This window comes from Hylobates moloch, unplaced genomic scaffold, assembly GCF_009828535.3.
Source record: "Hylobates moloch isolate HMO894 unplaced genomic scaffold, HMol_V3 SCAFFOLD_1, whole genome shotgun sequence".
In the NCBI taxonomy this organism is placed as follows: Eukaryota; Metazoa; Chordata; class Mammalia; order Primates; family Hylobatidae; genus Hylobates; species Hylobates moloch.
The window spans coordinates 106,425,444-106,441,900 of record NW_026652276.1 but is presented as its reverse complement, the minus strand read 5'-3'; the positions used below and the strand labels follow the sequence as shown (position 1 = coordinate 106,441,900).

The 16,457-nt window shown below is 46.4% G+C and overlaps 2 protein-coding genes across 11 annotated transcripts in view; one reads left to right on the top strand and one right to left on the bottom strand.

Moving 5' to 3' along the window:
* CALN1 (calneuron 1) overlaps positions 1–16,457 on the bottom strand; it is a 666,785-nt gene that overhangs the window by 156,948 nt on the left and 493,380 nt on the right. The gene's annotated exons all lie outside the window — the stretch shown is intronic.
* Positions 1,577–6,959, top strand: LOC116812017 (small ribosomal subunit protein eS28-like). The gene has a single exon (XM_058444429.1). The coding sequence runs from the start codon at positions 4,351–4,353 to the stop codon at positions 4,558–4,560; it is 210 nt and encodes a 69-aa protein (XP_058300412.1). The 5' UTR covers positions 1,577–4,350; the 3' UTR covers positions 4,561–6,959.

Sequence of the window (16,457 nt, the reverse complement as noted above, 5' to 3'; positions counted from 1 at the left end):
CCTTTTTCAGAACCACATTATTTTTATCTCTGTCTCTATTTATTCAACACAGATTTATGCAGCACTCAGGGAGGTCCCTTGGGAAGGTTAGGGAAAGACTGACGTTTTAGGCAACATCTGGGTTGGGGCTTGTAGAAAGAGAAAGAGTTTACCAGACAAAGAATGGGTAATGTTCCCAAGAGTATCAGAGAGATTCGCACAGAGATAATCAGGAAATATCATACAGATGGGGGCTGCATTCTTCCCTGGGGTGGAACTTTCATTCCATAGCCATCATTTCCAGATAGGGACACATAGCTGTGCCTACCCTGCCCAGAAAGAGAGTGAGAAAGTTGTGACACAATGATGACAGAGATTTTTTTTTGCTTATTTGGTGCTCTATCCCCAGTGACTGAAATCATACCTGGAACACAGAAGGTGCTCAAAAAACATTGGGTAAATAAATCAACAAATGAATAAAGTGAAGTCAGTAGGAAGATCAGGGAAAGGTCAGTTAATGGGGCTTCCAAGAGATTCCCATAAAGGACATTATAGCCATAATGTGTGTCTGAGAGTGGCGGGGGGGGAGAAGAACTGAGAGGAGCATTATAAAAACATACACAGGGCCGGGCACGGTGGCTCACGCCTGTAATCCCAGCACTCTGGGAGGCCGAGGCGGGAAGATCACGAGGTCAAGAGTTTGAGACCAGCCTGGCCAACATGGTGAAACCCCGTTTCTACTAAAAATACAAAAATTAGTGGGGCGTGGTGGTGGGCACCTGTAATCCCAGCTACTCGGGAGCCTGAGGCAGGAGAATCGCTTGAAACCGGAAGGCAGGGGTTGCAGTGAGCCGAGATCGCGCCACTGCACTCCAGCCTGGGCGACAGAACGAAACTCTGTCTCAAAAAACAAACAAACGAACAAAAAAACCATAGACAGACCCCACAGACTCACTGAGAACACAGAGCGCCATGGTGGGATAGCAGGAGGGGGCCATGAGGCTTGCAAGAGCAGGAGACGGACAAACACCTGCACGAAATCAATGCTTGTCAATGCTTTCATCATCAATTCAATGCATTCAGTCATCAGGATGATTGAATGATTGAACGAATGAATGAATGAATCTAAAACGGAATGCTGGAAGAAAACAAGACACAAGGCAACCAAAGCTTTTCAGCAATGTTCTAATAAAAGAATAAGAGGGCAGACTAAAGACAGCATGCATTTTAAGCTTCTTGCAACACAAATGGTAGGCAAGGGAAAATCAGGCCAGGAATTAGGAATATTAGCTTATATCTTTTTGATACTGGATACTACTTATTCCGTGTTTAACATGTGCCAAAGTTGATGCTAGGTGTCAGGGATACAGCAGTGACCACAGTCTCAATACACTTAATGTGTATGGATGTGGCCGGGCGTGGTGGCTCATGCCTGTAATCCCAGCAGTTTGGGAGGCCGAGGTGGATGGGTCACTTGATCCTAGGAGTTCCAGACCAGCCTGGGCAACATAGTGAAACCCCCACCTCTACTAAAAATACAAAAAAAAAAAAAAAAAAAGTTGGCCAGGCGTTGTGGCAGGCACCTGCAATCACAGCTACTCGGGAGGCTGAGGCAGGAGAACCACTTGAACCTGGGAGGCAGAGGATGCAGCAAGCCGAGATCATGCCATTGCACTTCAGCCTGGGTGACAGAGCAAGACGCTGTCTCAAAAAAAAAAAAAAAGTTTATGGATGGTAGTTATGATAATCCTCTCCACCCCACATTCCCTAGACAGGAAAATGAGGCAAGAAACAAAGGTAATTTGCCCACATACACTGCTAGGAAGTGGTGGAGCTGGGCTTGGGATTCACACTGTGATCTGAGACATCTCCTTACATCAACTAAGACAGACCCTAACATTAAGGACACAAAGGATACCTAGGGGTAGAGGTCAGGGCCTGGCTGGCATGGCACATTTCTAAATTCCTCAGGCTACTAGGAAATCCATACTCTTGCCAAACTCCCTAACAATGGGAGCTACCGGGGAAGTTATCAGCTGATTTACAACCCAGACCATGTCAACTCCAATGGACAGAATTCTGATATGCCTTACAAACAACATAAGCAACTGTGGACCTTAAGCCAGTTTCAGCCAGCTTATGGAGCCCGCACAAAAACTGTGTGTCCTCCTAAACCTTTGTTGTTGTTGCTGTTGTTTTGCAGTTTTGCCTCTCTTCAAGGGTATATCCCTTCAAGGGTCTCAACTGGAAACCTGGATGTTCACCAGGGTTCTTCCTTTTTTCCAGGCTGTGATCTCCACTTTTTTTCTCCTCAGCACTGTGAGACTGACAAAAATCTCTGCTTAATTTTTTATCTTTTGAGCACCTAGAAACAAAGATGTATTGAACTTGTATTTTACAGTTTATGAGTTGGTGAATGCCTTGAGGTGAAATTTCATGCAATCCGTTCTTCTGGGATGGAGCCCTTCAAGTTCAGGCTGACTTACTAGCCACTAACTCCAAGCCTGTAGACTCATCCCAGTGAGTACCACGATCTCAATGCCACTGCTTTCTCTTCTACATTTATACTTGTTACAGCAAATTTCCTGAGTAAAATGCTGTGGAAAACATCCGGCTTACATCAATGCACTCTTCTCTTCTCTCTGACTTTTTGGACCCTCAAGTCTTAGTTGTCTTGTTTACTTTCCAATACCATGAAATGAAACAGCTGTTTTGTTGTTTGCTATTCAGTTTTTATAGTTCTTCTTCTGTTTTTTTTTTTCGGAGTGGGCCTCAATCTGTCACCCAGGCTGGGGTGGTGTAGTGGCGTGATCTCAGCTCACTGCAACCCCCACCTCCAGGGCTCAAGCGATCCTCCCACCTCAGCCTCTCGAGTAGCTGAAACCACAGACACGGACCACCACACCCAGCTAATTTCTTGTAATTTTGGTAGACAGGATTTTGCCATGGTGCCCAGGCTGATCTCAAACTCCTGAGCTAGGCAATCCACCCGCCTCAGCCTCCCAAAGTGCTGAGATAACAGGCGTGAGCCACTGCACCCAGCCTACAGTTCTTCGTTATAGAAGTTTAGTTTTATACAAATTACTCCACTATATCCAGTCGATGTCCAAGGAAATTATTTTCCAAACAAGACTCCAAGGTTTAATAAAAGCCCCCCAAAATCAGTGGATATAATTATATCAATATTATGAATTTCTGGCCAGGCATGATGGCTCACGACTGTAATCTCAGCACTTTGGGAGGCCAAGGTGGGCGCATCACCTGAGGTCAAGAGTTCAAAACCTGCCTGGCCAACATGGTGAAAACCCGTCTCTACTAAAAAATACAAAAATTAGATGGGTGTGGTGGCAGGTGCCTGTAATCCCAGCTACTCGGGAGGTTGAGGCAGGGAAAATTGCTTGAACCTGGGAGGCAGAGGTTGCAGTGAGCCTGGATCACGCCACTCCACTGTAGCCTGAGTGACAGAGTGAGACTGCATCTTGAAAAAAAAAAAGAATTTCTGTTCAACAAGGACATCATAAATGAAGTTAACTGATGGGGGGCAGACTGAGAGGCAATATTTGAAACCTCTAAAATTGATACTACCTAGATAACAAGACAGCAGACCCAGTATAAAAAATGGACAAAAGATATGAATAAGAAATTCACAGAAAGGTAAACCCAACAGCCTCCAGGTTTATGAAGAGAGGTTGAATTTCATTTGTGCTTAGAGAAATGCAAATGAAAAACACCAGTGGTATACACTCAACAGCCATCAAATTGGTAAAAATTATAAAGTCAGATAAATGTTGATGAGAAATTAGAGAAAAAAGAATCTTTTGTGCTGCTGGGAAGAGGGTTAGTATCACCATGCCAGAAATCAATCTAACGGGCAGTGTGTACTTTATATGCCAGCAATCTCATTCCAAATGATATATTCTAGAGAAATTCACACAGGTATGTAAGGGGCCATGAGAATGTTTATTAGAATGTTTGGGGATTAGGGATTGGGAGACATTCTGACTGCCCCTTGTTAGGGACATAAAAGAGTCAACTGGGCCAGGCACGGTGGCTCACGCCTGTAATCCCAGCACTTTGGGAGGCCGAGGTGGGCAGATCATCTGAGGTCAGGAGTTCCAGACCAGCCTGGCCAACATGGTGAAATCCTGTCTCTACTAAATATACAAAAAGTAGCCGGGCGTGGTGGTGCACACCTGTAGTCCCAGCTACTCGGAGGCTGAGGCAGAAGAATTGCTTGAACCCAGGAGGCCAAGGTTGCAGTGAGCCCAGATCACATCATTGCACTCCAGCCTCGGAGACAGAGCAAGTCTCTGTCTCAGAAACAAAAAACAAAACAGTCAACTGACTCTGCCAGACCGCCACGCCACCGTCATGGACACCAGCCATGTGCAGCCTATCAAGCTGGCCAGGGTCACCAAGGTCCTGGGCAGGACCGGCTCTCAGGGACACTGCACGCAGGTGCATGTGGAATTTATGGACAACACGAGCCGCTCCAGCATCCGCAATGTAAAAGGGCCCGTGTGTGAGGGGGACGTGTTCACCCTGTTGGAGTCAGAGCGAGAGGCCTGGAAGTTGCGCTGAGCTTGGCTGCTCACTGGGTGTTGGATGTGGGGTCCGACCACTTCGCTGGTGGGAATGGTGTGCCACGATCTGCTCCTTTATTTTTTGCCCACCACATGGGAATTGAGATGCGCCTTTAAAGCATTTGTGCTTCAAATTAAAAAGAAAGAGTAAGCTGAGATGGATGGATGTGATGGAATGCTCTGTGGCGATCCATCAACTAGTGATATCTTTAGCAGGTGATTAGATCTTAAAAGCATCATGTAGAATGAAGAAAGTATGATATAGAAGGATATCTGTAGTATGAAAGGAAAATATCTTGGGCCCCCAATATCACTAAGGAAAACTAAAGGAAAACTGCTTAGGGCAAAACTGCCTCCCATTTTATTCAAAGTCACCCCTCTGCCCACTGAGATAGACCCATATCTGATTTGCCTCCTTTGGAAGGGCTAATCAGAAACTCAAAAGAATGTAACCATTTGTGTATCACCTATCTGTGACCTGGAAGTCCCTTCCCCAGTTCCAATCTTCCGCCTTTGCTTCAAGTTGTCCCACCTTTCCAGACAGAACCAATGTACTTCTTACATATATTGATTGATGTCTCATGTCTCCCTGAATGGATAAAAGCAAGCTATGCCCCAACCACCTTGGGCACATGTCACCAGGACCTCCTGAGGCTGTGTCATGGGCACATCCTCAACCTTGGCAAAATAAACTTTCTAAATTAACTGAGACCTGTCTCACATTTTCTGGTTTCACAGTAGTTGCACAATAACATTCAAATACATTTTAAAACACGCACGCAAAACAACACAGTATATTTTAAAATATAGAGTAGATACAGTACTGCGGAGTGATAGAGCTCAGGTTTTATGTAGCCTGGATTTGAGTCCTCACGCTGCCATATGCTAAATGCGTGATCTTGGGAAAATTACTTCACGTATCCACGCCTCTGTTTCCTCTTCTGTTAAATGGGGACAACGAAAGAATTTTTCTTTCTTTTTTTGAGACAGGATCTCGCTCTGTCACCCAGGCTGGAGCATAGTGGCACGGTGTCAGCTCACAGCAACCTCTGCCTCTGGGGTTCAAGTGATTCTCATGCCTCAACCTCCTGAGTAGCTGAGACTACAGGCATGTGTTATAATTTTTTTATTTTTAATAGAGACGGGACTTCACCATGTTGCCCGGGATGGTCTCAAACTCATGAACTCAGATGATCCACTCACTTCAGATTCCCAAAGTGTTGGGATTACAGGAGTGAGCCACCATGCCAGGCCAAAACAATGTTTCTCACAGTGCTGTTGGGAGGATGAAAGAAGATAATATGTATAAAAGTGCTTGGAACAGGACCTTGGAAAATTAAATTGGAGTTGGCAATAATATTTATTTTCAAAGACATCTATGTATAGGCAGGATGAAAATGGGGAGTGAGCATGGAGATAAAGAAAAAATAATAAAATAACACAACAGGGTGTCTTTCATGGGCTTATGGTAAGGGTGTGTCCTGAATTGACAGGAATAATGAACTCAAGTATTGGAACCTGACATTCCCCAAATCTGCAAGAGTTAAGCCTGAAACAAACAGACCAAAGCCCCAGGTTATGAATCTAGTCACTGCTGAGCAGTGAGCTTTCGCCAGCTTCCTTCTGAGAAGGAGCTCAGTGGTTTATGATGTTTTTGTGGTGTTAAACAATGCTGCTAGGCCGGGTGCAGTGGCTCATGCCTGTAATCCGAGCACTTTGGGAGGCCGAGGCAGGCGGATCACTTGAGCCCAGGAGTTCAAGATCAACCTGGGCAACATAGTGGGACCCCATCTCTATTTTAAAAAATAAAAAACAAGAAAACAATGGCTGGGTGCAGTGGCTCGCACCTGTAATCCCAGCATTTTGGGAGGCTGAGGCGGGTGGATCATCTGAGGTCAGAGGTTTGAAACCAACCTGGCCAACATGGTGAAACCCTATCTTTACTAAAAATGCAAAATTAGCCGGGCATGGTGACACATGCCTGTAATCTCAGCTACTTGGGAGGCTGAGGCAGGAGAATCGCTTGAACCTGGGAGGCAGAGGTTGCAGTGAGCCGAAATCGTGCCATTGCACTCCAGCCTGGGCAACAAGAGTAAAACTCCATACCCCCCCAACAAAAAAAAAAAGAAAGAAAACATTTCTGATTGAATTTATGTAATAATTTACCTATTGTGTCTAAGCTGTTCTTTAAAAAACTAATTGCTATCAAAACGCTTAATGAGTCAATTACTAATTATAAATCAGTGAATTAATTAATACGTCCCAAGTCAAGAATCTGTTATGTTTACAAACAATTGCTACTCTCTGTCTAATCTTTGAATTTGTGCTCATGAAGAAATTGGCTACCAACGTGGTACCAGTCTCCCAGCATCCTTGAAGAAGAGTTAGGAGGTAGGGGAAAACACATGTACATCTGTCCCTAGAGGTGACTACACTGAAATCTAGCTAAGCGATATAGTTTGGATGTTTGTACCCTCCAAATCTCATATTGAAATGTGATCCCCAGTACTGGAGGTGGGGTCTGGTGGGAGGGGCATGGGTCATAGGGGCGGATCCCTCATGAATGTCTTGAGGCCCTCCCCACAGTAATAAGTAGGTTCTCCCCCTATCAGCTCAAAGGAGAGCTGGCTGTTTAAAAGAGCATGGCATCTCTTGCTTTCTCTCTCACCATGTGATGTACCTGTTCCCCCTTCCCTTCCACCATGAATAAAAGTTTCCCAAGGCCTTACCAGAAGCCAATCAGATGTGGGTGCCATGATTCTTGTACAGCCTGCAGGAACCAGGAGCCAAGTAAACCTCTTTTCTTCCTAAATGACCTAGTTTTGGGTATTCCTTTATAGTAACACAAAATGGACTAAGACATTAAGTCAACAAGATACACAAAATAACGCAGTTAAGTACCAACACAAGGCACAACCCAATGAGAATGAAATAGGCATTGCAGAGTGCCAGTGCTTGAGAGCAGGGCTCCCCAACCCCCGGGCCATGGACCAGCACCAGTCTGTGGCCTGTTAGGAACCAGGCTACACAGCAGGAGGTGAGTGGCAGGTGAGCAAGCATTGCCGCCTGAACTCAACCTCCTGTCAGATCAGCAGCAGCGTTAGATTGTCATAGGTGCTCAAACCCTATTGTAAACTGCACATGCGAGGGATCTCGATTGTGCACTCCTTGTGAGAATCTAATGCCTGATCGTCTGTCACAGTCTCCCATCACCCCCAGATGAGACCGTCTAGCTGCAGGAAAACAGGCTCAGGGCTTCCACTGATTCTACATGATGGTGTGTTGTATAATTATTTCACTATATATTACAATGTAATAATAATAGAAATAAAGTACATAATAAATGTAATGTGGTTGCACTATCTGGAAACCATCCCTCCTCACCGGTCTGTGGAAAAACTGTCTTCTACAAAACTGGTCCCTGGTGCCAAAAAGGTTGGGGACCGCTGCTCCAGAGTTCAGAGAAGTTAGAGCAGAGACGACTTGGGCAGGCTTCTGAAGGACTTCCCCATGAATGGAATTCTGCCCAGGAGAGGCATGGGGTGAGGGCCACTTTAGGGACTGTATTTGGTGGAAGCTCAAATGCAGACTTTGTGGATTAGCTAGGCAATTCAAGTTCCAAAAGGATTTTTGGAAATTGTGGATCTTAGGGAAATGGTAGATGTTGGGCTCATTTTGTTTTAATTAGCCGAAGAACACAACAAGAAAAAAAGTTTCTCCAAAGGAGGGAAATCAGAATATCTTCATACATTTCTATTTTTGTCTGTTTCCCAAGACCTTGAGTAAAAAAATCGAATTCTTATAAAAATAGTGACAATGATAACGGTAGCTTGAATTTATGTTTTTATGTTGCCTTACATCTAGCGGGTTCCATTTTTTTTTTCTTTTTTCTTTTTTTTTTTTTTTGAGACAGGGTCTTGCTCTGTCACCCAGGCTGGAGTGCAGTGGTGCAATCATAGCTCACCACAGCCTTGACCTCCTGGGCTCAAGTGATCCTCCTGCCTCAGCCTCTTGAGCGGCTAGGACGACAGGTGCACGCAAACAGACTCAGCTAATTTCTTTTTAATAGACAAAGTCTTGCTGTGTTGCCTAGGCCAGTCTTGAACTCCTGGGCTCAAGCAATCCTCCTGCGTTGGCCTCTGAAAATGCTCGGATTACAGGTGTGAACCACCGTGCCTAGACAGCCAAGAATGTTGCATACACATACATCATTTCCCCACATCTGTCATGAGGCAAGCATGACAAGGCCATTTTTCCTCGAGATGGAAAATAAACTGTAAGGCACTGGATGGTACCTGACATGGTCTAGAATCAGGATTTCCTGACTTTGAATTCGGTGCTGTGAGGGATGGCAAGGAAACTGCTGTTTTTCAGTCACCTGAAACCTTAGGTGAGTTGCTGTGTTGCCTAGGCTTGTCATGAACTCCAGGGCTCAAGCAATCTTCCTACCTTGACCCAAAGCGCTGGGATTATAGGCATGAACCACCATGCAGGAGCCACGTTTGGTGGGAGTTGTGTTTTTTTGTTTTAGTTTGTTTGTTTTTTTGAGACAGAGTCTCGCTCTGCCACCCAGGCTGGAGTGCAGTGGCACGATTTCGGCTCACTGTAACCTCTGACTCCCAGGTTCAAGGCATTCTCGTGGCACAGCCTCCTGAGTAGCTAGGATTACAGGCACCCACCACCACGCCTGGCTAATTTTTGTATTTTTAGTAGAGACAGGGTTTCACCATGTTGCCCAGGCTGGTCTCAAACTCCTGACCTCAGGCGATCTGCCCACCTCAGCCTCCCAAACTGCTGAGATTACAGGCTTGAGCCACCACGCCCGGCCAGTGGGAGTTTTACGTACATTATCTCAGGCAATGCAACCACATCATGAACTAAGGCAATTTTACAGAAATGGACAGAGAATCAGAGGGCATCTTTCAGTTTGAGTTAAAATCCAGTACAATGAAGGTATGATACTGATAGTGAGAATGAGATCAGACATGGAAGCTGGAGCCTCTCTTGACACACCCTTTTCCTAGCTATGGTATGTCTTGAATTTCTGAAAATATCACTGGGCTTAAAAGTGAAGAAAATTATACTGGAAACTTTTTCTTCTTCTAAAAATCTCCACATAAATGGGTCACCTTGAAATACTGTTCTCATAATGCAGTTACGATTTTTTAGAAATTGCTGCCGGGCACGGAGGCTCACACCTGTAATCCCAGCACTTTGGGAGCCCCAGGCAGGTGGATCACCTGAGGTCAGGAGTTCAAGACCAGCCTGGCCAACATGGTGAAACCCTATCTCTATTAAAAATACAAAATTAGACGGTTGTGGTGGTGGGTACCTGTAATCCCAGCTACTCGGGAGGCTGAGGCAGGAGCACTGCTTGAACCTAGGAGGCAGAGGCTGCAGTGAGCCAAGATCGGGCCACTGCACTCCAGCCTGGGCGAGAGAGAGAGGCCCCATCTCAAAAAATAAATAAATAAAATTAAATTAAAATTGCAAGATGTAAACCACTCCTAACCATTCCAATTTACCTCTTTTGTGACTTGTGATATTACCAATATCTTACTGTTGAGACAAAGTTAGCTTTTCCCAATGACTCTTGGCAGTTTCTAGAACCCACTACTGTAGCCACTTTTTTTTTTGTTTTTTAAGAGAGAGTCTTGCTCTGTCACCCAGACTGTAGCGCAGTGGTGCAATCTCAGCTCACTGCAACCTCTGCCTCACGGGTTCAAGAGATTCTCCTGCCTCAGCTTCCCAAGTGGCTGGAATTACAGGCACACGCTACCACACCCAGCTAATTTTTATATTTTTAGTAGAGACAGGGTTTCACCATATTGGCCAGGCTGGTCTTGAACTCCTGATCTCAAACCTCAAGTGATCTACCTGTCTTGGCCTCCCAAAGTGCTGAAATTATAAGCTAGAGCCACTGTGCCTGGCTGACACATCTTATACCTTATCTGCTCCCTAAATACCTCTGAATTTCCCCATCCTCAGGTTTGGGCTAAAGTAACCCCTCTTCCAAGGAAAGGTACCTGGTCACCCACAGGATTCTTGTCTTCCTCTCTAGGACTGGTTTATAAGGAAGAAAGAATGTGGTAGATAAGTGGATGAGTTTAAGAGATCTATTCCCAAAGCAAAAAGACACCTGAACCCATGAGAAGGCGGCCAAAGGAGTTACCCACAACAGAGACAGGAAACGCTGTATAAACATTCACTTCTTAAGAAAGATGTGAGGGCCGGGCACAGTGGCTAACACCTGTAATCCAAGCACTTTGAGAGGCTGAGGCAGGCTGATCACTTGAGGTCAGGAGTTCGAGACCAGCCTGGCCAACATGGTAAAGCCCCACCTCTACTAAAAATAACAAAAATTAGCTGGGTGTGGTGGCGGGCACCTGTAATTCCAGCTACTCAGGAGGCTGAGAAGGAGAATTGCTTGAACCCAGGAGGCAGAGGTTGCAGTGAGCTGGTTGCACTGCACTCTAGCCTGGGCGACAGAGCAAGATTCTGTCTCAAAAAAAAGAAAAAAAGAAAAAAGAAAACATGTGGACGTGCTTTTTTCTTCTCTTTTCTGGGGAGGTAGGTATGTAGGAAGATCCACGGAGGGGCAGTGCATTTTTGGGGGACTGATGCCCAGATTTTGTTCAGGTGATAATTATGCTGCCAGACTTCTCATCGAAAGGGCGATGGTGCATGCAGGGAAAGGGTACCTTGAGCCAGCACCCCTGAGGAAGATGTTTGTATTATGAGGACTCAGCAATCGGTCCAGGGAAGGTGTGGATGTCAGCAGAGAAGGAGCTGCACTGCCACAAGGACTCTGTTCTGAGTGGGAGGAAGAGGACCACATAGTCTCTTCCCTTGCCCAGGCAGCAAAGGTCCCTTTTTGATCAGCAAATCAAATCAGCAAATAAAAGCTGATTTGATGGATCTTCTAAATGCTCAGTCTATTACTCCCATGACCCAAGGAAGCCATGGCTTTCTAAGAGAGAGTCATCATGCATGTGACACTGAGCTCCATTAGAATTTGGTTTCAGGCCGGGCACGATTGGCTTATGCCTGTAATCCCAGGACGTTGGGAGGCTGAGGCGGGTGGATCACCTGAGGTCAGGAATTCCAGACCAGCCTGGCCAACATGGTGAGATCCCTGTCGCTACTAAAAATAAAAAATTACCCAGGCATGGTGGTGCGTGCCTGTAATCCTAGCTACTTGGGAGGCTAAGGCATGAGAATCGCTTGAACCCAGGAGGTAGAGGTTGCAGTGAGCCAAGATCATGCCACTGCACTCCAGCCTGGGTGACAGAGAGACTGTCTCAAAAAAAAAAAAAAAAAAAAAAAAAAAGAATTTGTTTTCAGCCAGGTGCAATGGCTCATGCCTGCAATCCCAATGTTTTGGGAGGCCAAGATGGGATGACTGCTTGAACCCAGGAGTTCCACACCAGCCTGGGCAACATAGTGAGACCCTATCTCTACAAAAAAAAATTTAAAATATAGCCAGGCATGGTGGCATGTACCTGTAAGTCTCAGTTACTTGGGAGGCTGAGGTGGGAGGATCACTTGAGCCCAGGAGTTCCAGGCTGCAGTGAGCTGTGATGGCACCACTGCACACCAGCCTGAGTGACACAGCAAGACTCTGTCTCTTAAAAGAAAAAAAAAGGCCGGGAGCAAAGAAAAAAACAGGCGGGGCGCGGTAGCTCAAGCCTGTAATCCCAGCACTTTGGGAGGCCGAGGCGGGCGGATCACGAGGTCAGGAGATCAAAATCATCCTGGCTAACACGGTGAAACCCCGTCTCTACTAAAAATACAAAAAATTATCCGGGCGTGTTGGCGGGCACCTGTAGTAGGCAGGAAATGGTGTGAACCGGAGGCAGAGTTGAGTGGCCGGGTCGCCATGATCCAGCCTGGGGGACAGATAAGATCCGTCTCAAAGAATTTGTTTTCCATGCTGCCAGTTTGTCATTATGACAGTGTGGTCTGGACTGAAGGACTGGCCATAAATATTGTGGACATTCAGAGGAAGGAAGTGAATCCCTGACAGGCTGTGAGGCAGGAGAATAGGGTTTGGAGACAGACAACATAAGGACTTCCTAGAGCTAAATCAAATGGAAACACTTCAGCTATGACAGGAAATATCCTCTCCATTTACATAGGGTGTAAGTCAAGTAAATGACTGTAACTTTACTTCATCCTCTTCATTTACATAAGGCGTATACCAAGTAACCAATGGAAACCTCGAGAGGGTTTTTTGTTTGTTTGAGATGGAGTCTCGCTCTGTTGCCCAGCCTGGAGTGCAGTGGTGCGATCTCAGCTCACTGCAACCTCTCCCTCTGAGGTTCAAGCGATTCTCCTGCCTCAGCCCCCTGAGTAGCTGGGATTACAGGCATGCATCACTGTGCCTGGCTAATTTTTGTTTGTGTAGAGATGGGGTTTCACCACGTCGGCCAGGCTGTTCTCGAACTCCTGACCTCAAGCGATTCACCCACCCTGGCCTCCCGAAGTGGTGAGCTTACAGGTGTGAGCCACCAAACCCAGCCTTAGAAGCTATTTAAACCCCAAAAAATTCTGTAACAGGACTCCTGAGCCCCTATGCCTGGGCCTGCTCCCAATCTGTGGAGTGTACTTTCTTTCTTTCTTTTTTTTTTTTTGAGATGGAGTCTCGCTTTGTTGCCCAGGCTGGAGTGCAGTGGCACGATCTCGGCTCACTGCAAGCTCCGTCTCCCGGGGTTCACGCCATTCTCCTGCCTCAGCCTCCCGAGTAGCTGGGACTACAGGCACCTGCCACCACGCCTGGCTAATTTTTTTGTATTCTTAGTAGAGACGGGGTTTCACTGTGTTAGCAAGGATGGTCTCGATCTCCTGACCTCGTGATCTGCCCAGCTCAGCCTCCCAAAGTGTTGGGATTACAGGCGTGAGCCATCGCACCCGGCCACTTTCATTTTTAATACATCTCTGCTTTTGTTGCTTCATTCTTTCCTTGCTTCGTTTGTGTGTTTTGTCCAATTCCTTGTTCGAGATGCCAAGAACCTGGACACCCTCCCCCAGTAACACCTGGAGAGTGAGCCCCTTGTGGGAGGAGAATTGCTCACAGTTGTTTTAGCCACAGCACAAGTGTGGGCAGGGAGGAAAGGGGTCTTTCATGTAATCTGTTCCAACTCCATCATTTTACAGGTGAGGACACTGAGACAGAGGGACTCATGCAAGGTCACCCATAGATACATGGAAGGGTTGAGAATAGGATCTAGGTCTCCGACAATCACTACCATGCATTTCGGGATATTGCAGAGTACTTGCCAAAAAACCCAGGCATCATCTTTGATTCTGCGTCTTCCTTCAACACCCCATCCCTACGACCAATCCATCACCACGGTCCTCTTAAAGACTTGCAAGCACAGCCTGAATTGATCCTCTCCCCACCACTCTGGCCCAAATCAGCTCATACTGGGTTACTCCCTGACCCAGAGGAGTCAAGTCCTTCTTTTGTCCCTATCACCCCCGATCCACACAGCCACCCGAGTCAGACTCTGAAACTGTAAATCCAGTCGGAACACACCTGTTTAAACTTCAAGCTGCTTCAGACCACACAGGAAATCACATCCAGACTCATACCTGACCAGCCCTGCCCACTGCACATCTGGCACCAGCCAGCCTCCCTCAGTCTGCTCCAGCCAGACTGGCCCTCTTAATGCTCTGGGAACATGCTAAGCTGCTCCCACCTTAGGACTTTGTATCTGCTGTTCCTTCTGCACAGAATGCCATTCCCAGAGTTCTTCATAAAGCCGGCTCCACCTTGTCATTCCTTTCCTAGCCATTTCACCCTCTCTGAGAAGCCTGCCCTAACCAGTCATTCCTGAGTAGGCCCCCGTCTATCCCCGTTTTATTTCTACCATAACACTTATTCATAAATTACATTTCCTTGTTTGTTTGTTCATGTATTGTCTGTCTCCCCCTCTGTCTCTCTCATTCATGGCCAGTGCCTGAAACCTGCTGGGCACATAGTAGGCTCTTAGTAAATATTAGTTTAATTACTCAGTCAAAAGATGACAGCATAGCTGCCTCTAGGGCACAACACCCTTTTCTTTTTATATGGCATAAGGGACTTTGATCAAAGAGCTCTCTAGCACCATGTAGTCTCCAGAAAACACTCTCAGTAAAGAAATGCTTTTACTTCCAGTAAAGAATAACAGAAACGGCCGGGTGCATGGCTCATGCCTGTAATCCCAGCACTTTGGGAGGCCGAGACAGCTGCATCACCTGTGGTCAGGAGTTCAAGACTAGCCTGGCCAACATGGTGAAACCCTGTCTCTACTAAAAATACAAAAATTAGCTGGGCATGATGGTGCGTGCCTATAATCCCAGCTACTCGGGAGGCTGAGGCAAGAGAATCGCTTGAACCTAGGAGGCGGAGGTTGCAGTGAGTCGAGATCAAGCCACTGCACCCCAGCCTGGGCGACAGAGCAGTACTCCATCTCAAAAACAAACAAACAAACAAACAAAAACAAAACAACAACAACAAAAAGAATAACAGAAACAAGTTTTTCCAGCTTCTGCAAGAACTCAGTGAGGAGTCTGGTCTGTTATAGCATCTCTAAATATACTTTTTGGATTGGCAGATGTCACATACCCTACTAAGACAAAACTGATCACAGCCAGAAACCTGGTATCTATGGCTCACTGGCTGGTTCTGATTGGCTCACCCTGAGCCAGGATTTGAAATCAAAGTCTTTGACTTTGAAATTAATGCAAGCGACTTGCAGAATGGTGCATCTTCTTATGTCTTGCGCTTTTCCTGTGCTCTAGTTTGTCAAACTGCTGCAGCCTTTTTTTTTTTTTTTTTTTTCTATATCCCTCCTGGGAGGCAGACTCAACCAATCCATCACTTGCCCAAACCAACAGATGCGGCTGCTGGTGGAGGGAGAACCAGGCAGGACCACCCCGGGATGTGAGTGAGTCTGCTTTCTGGGACATCTTCAAGAGAAACAGTTGCTAGCTAAAGTATGAAAAACGAAGAGTCTGCCCAGCAGCTTCCTTCTTGCATCTCTATCAAATCACTGATCTGTTGAATTGGATATGCGACCTGCAACTGCTAAATTGAAGATACCACAGGTCACCTGGCAGGATCTTCCTAAATTATGAAACTTTCATGCTCAGGGTCCTCCCATTCCTGGCTCCACCCTGACGCCTCAACAGCGGCTCAGTGGCTCCTAGTCATTTCTTCCTTTGCCAAGTGCACCCCCCTCACCTCCTTGCCTGAGGAAGATGTTGGTATTAATATGATAATGACTCCACAGTTAGTCCAGGGAAGGCGTGCATGTCAGCAGAGAAGGAGCTGCTCCGCCACAAGGACTTGGCTCTGGGTAAGGGGAAGGGGCCCACATAGGCTTGTCCCTTGGCCAGGCGGCAATGCTCCCTTTTTGAGGCTAGTGGCAAATGAAAGCCGATTTGATGCGTCCTCCAAACGCTCAATCTCTGCATCACTTCCGTGACCCAAGGAAGCCAAGGCTGCATTACTTCCATGACCCAAGAAAGCTGGTGTAGATCACTAGTGATCTCAACTCATTCCTGGACTATTACAGGTACAGCCGTACCAATGCCCCAGGTGTTGGGCTGTCCCCCCTTACACAGTCTGCTAGATTCTTCTTTCTAAAACCAAGTTCCACCATGCTCTCATTGGCTTGGCTCCTGTAGGATCCCTGCATCCTTCCTGCCTTCACATTCAAAGCTCATCAAGACCTGTCCAGCTTCTTCTAATCCCCAGAAAGTCTTCTTTAATTCCTCTAGTGGGAGAAAGTGTCTTCCTCTTTAGCTTGTCATAAATGCCTTTTGCATGGCTTTTGTGACTCAGTCCTCCATAATTTATTTACTTTTTGGAGATAAGGTCTTGCCCTGTCATCCAGTTTAGAGTGCAGT

Excerpts from the sequence above, each read along its gene's own strand:
- LOC116812017 (XM_058444429.1), top strand. The coding sequence starts at position 4,351 with ATGGACACCAGCCATGTGCAGCCTATCAAGCTGGCCAGGGTCACCAAG.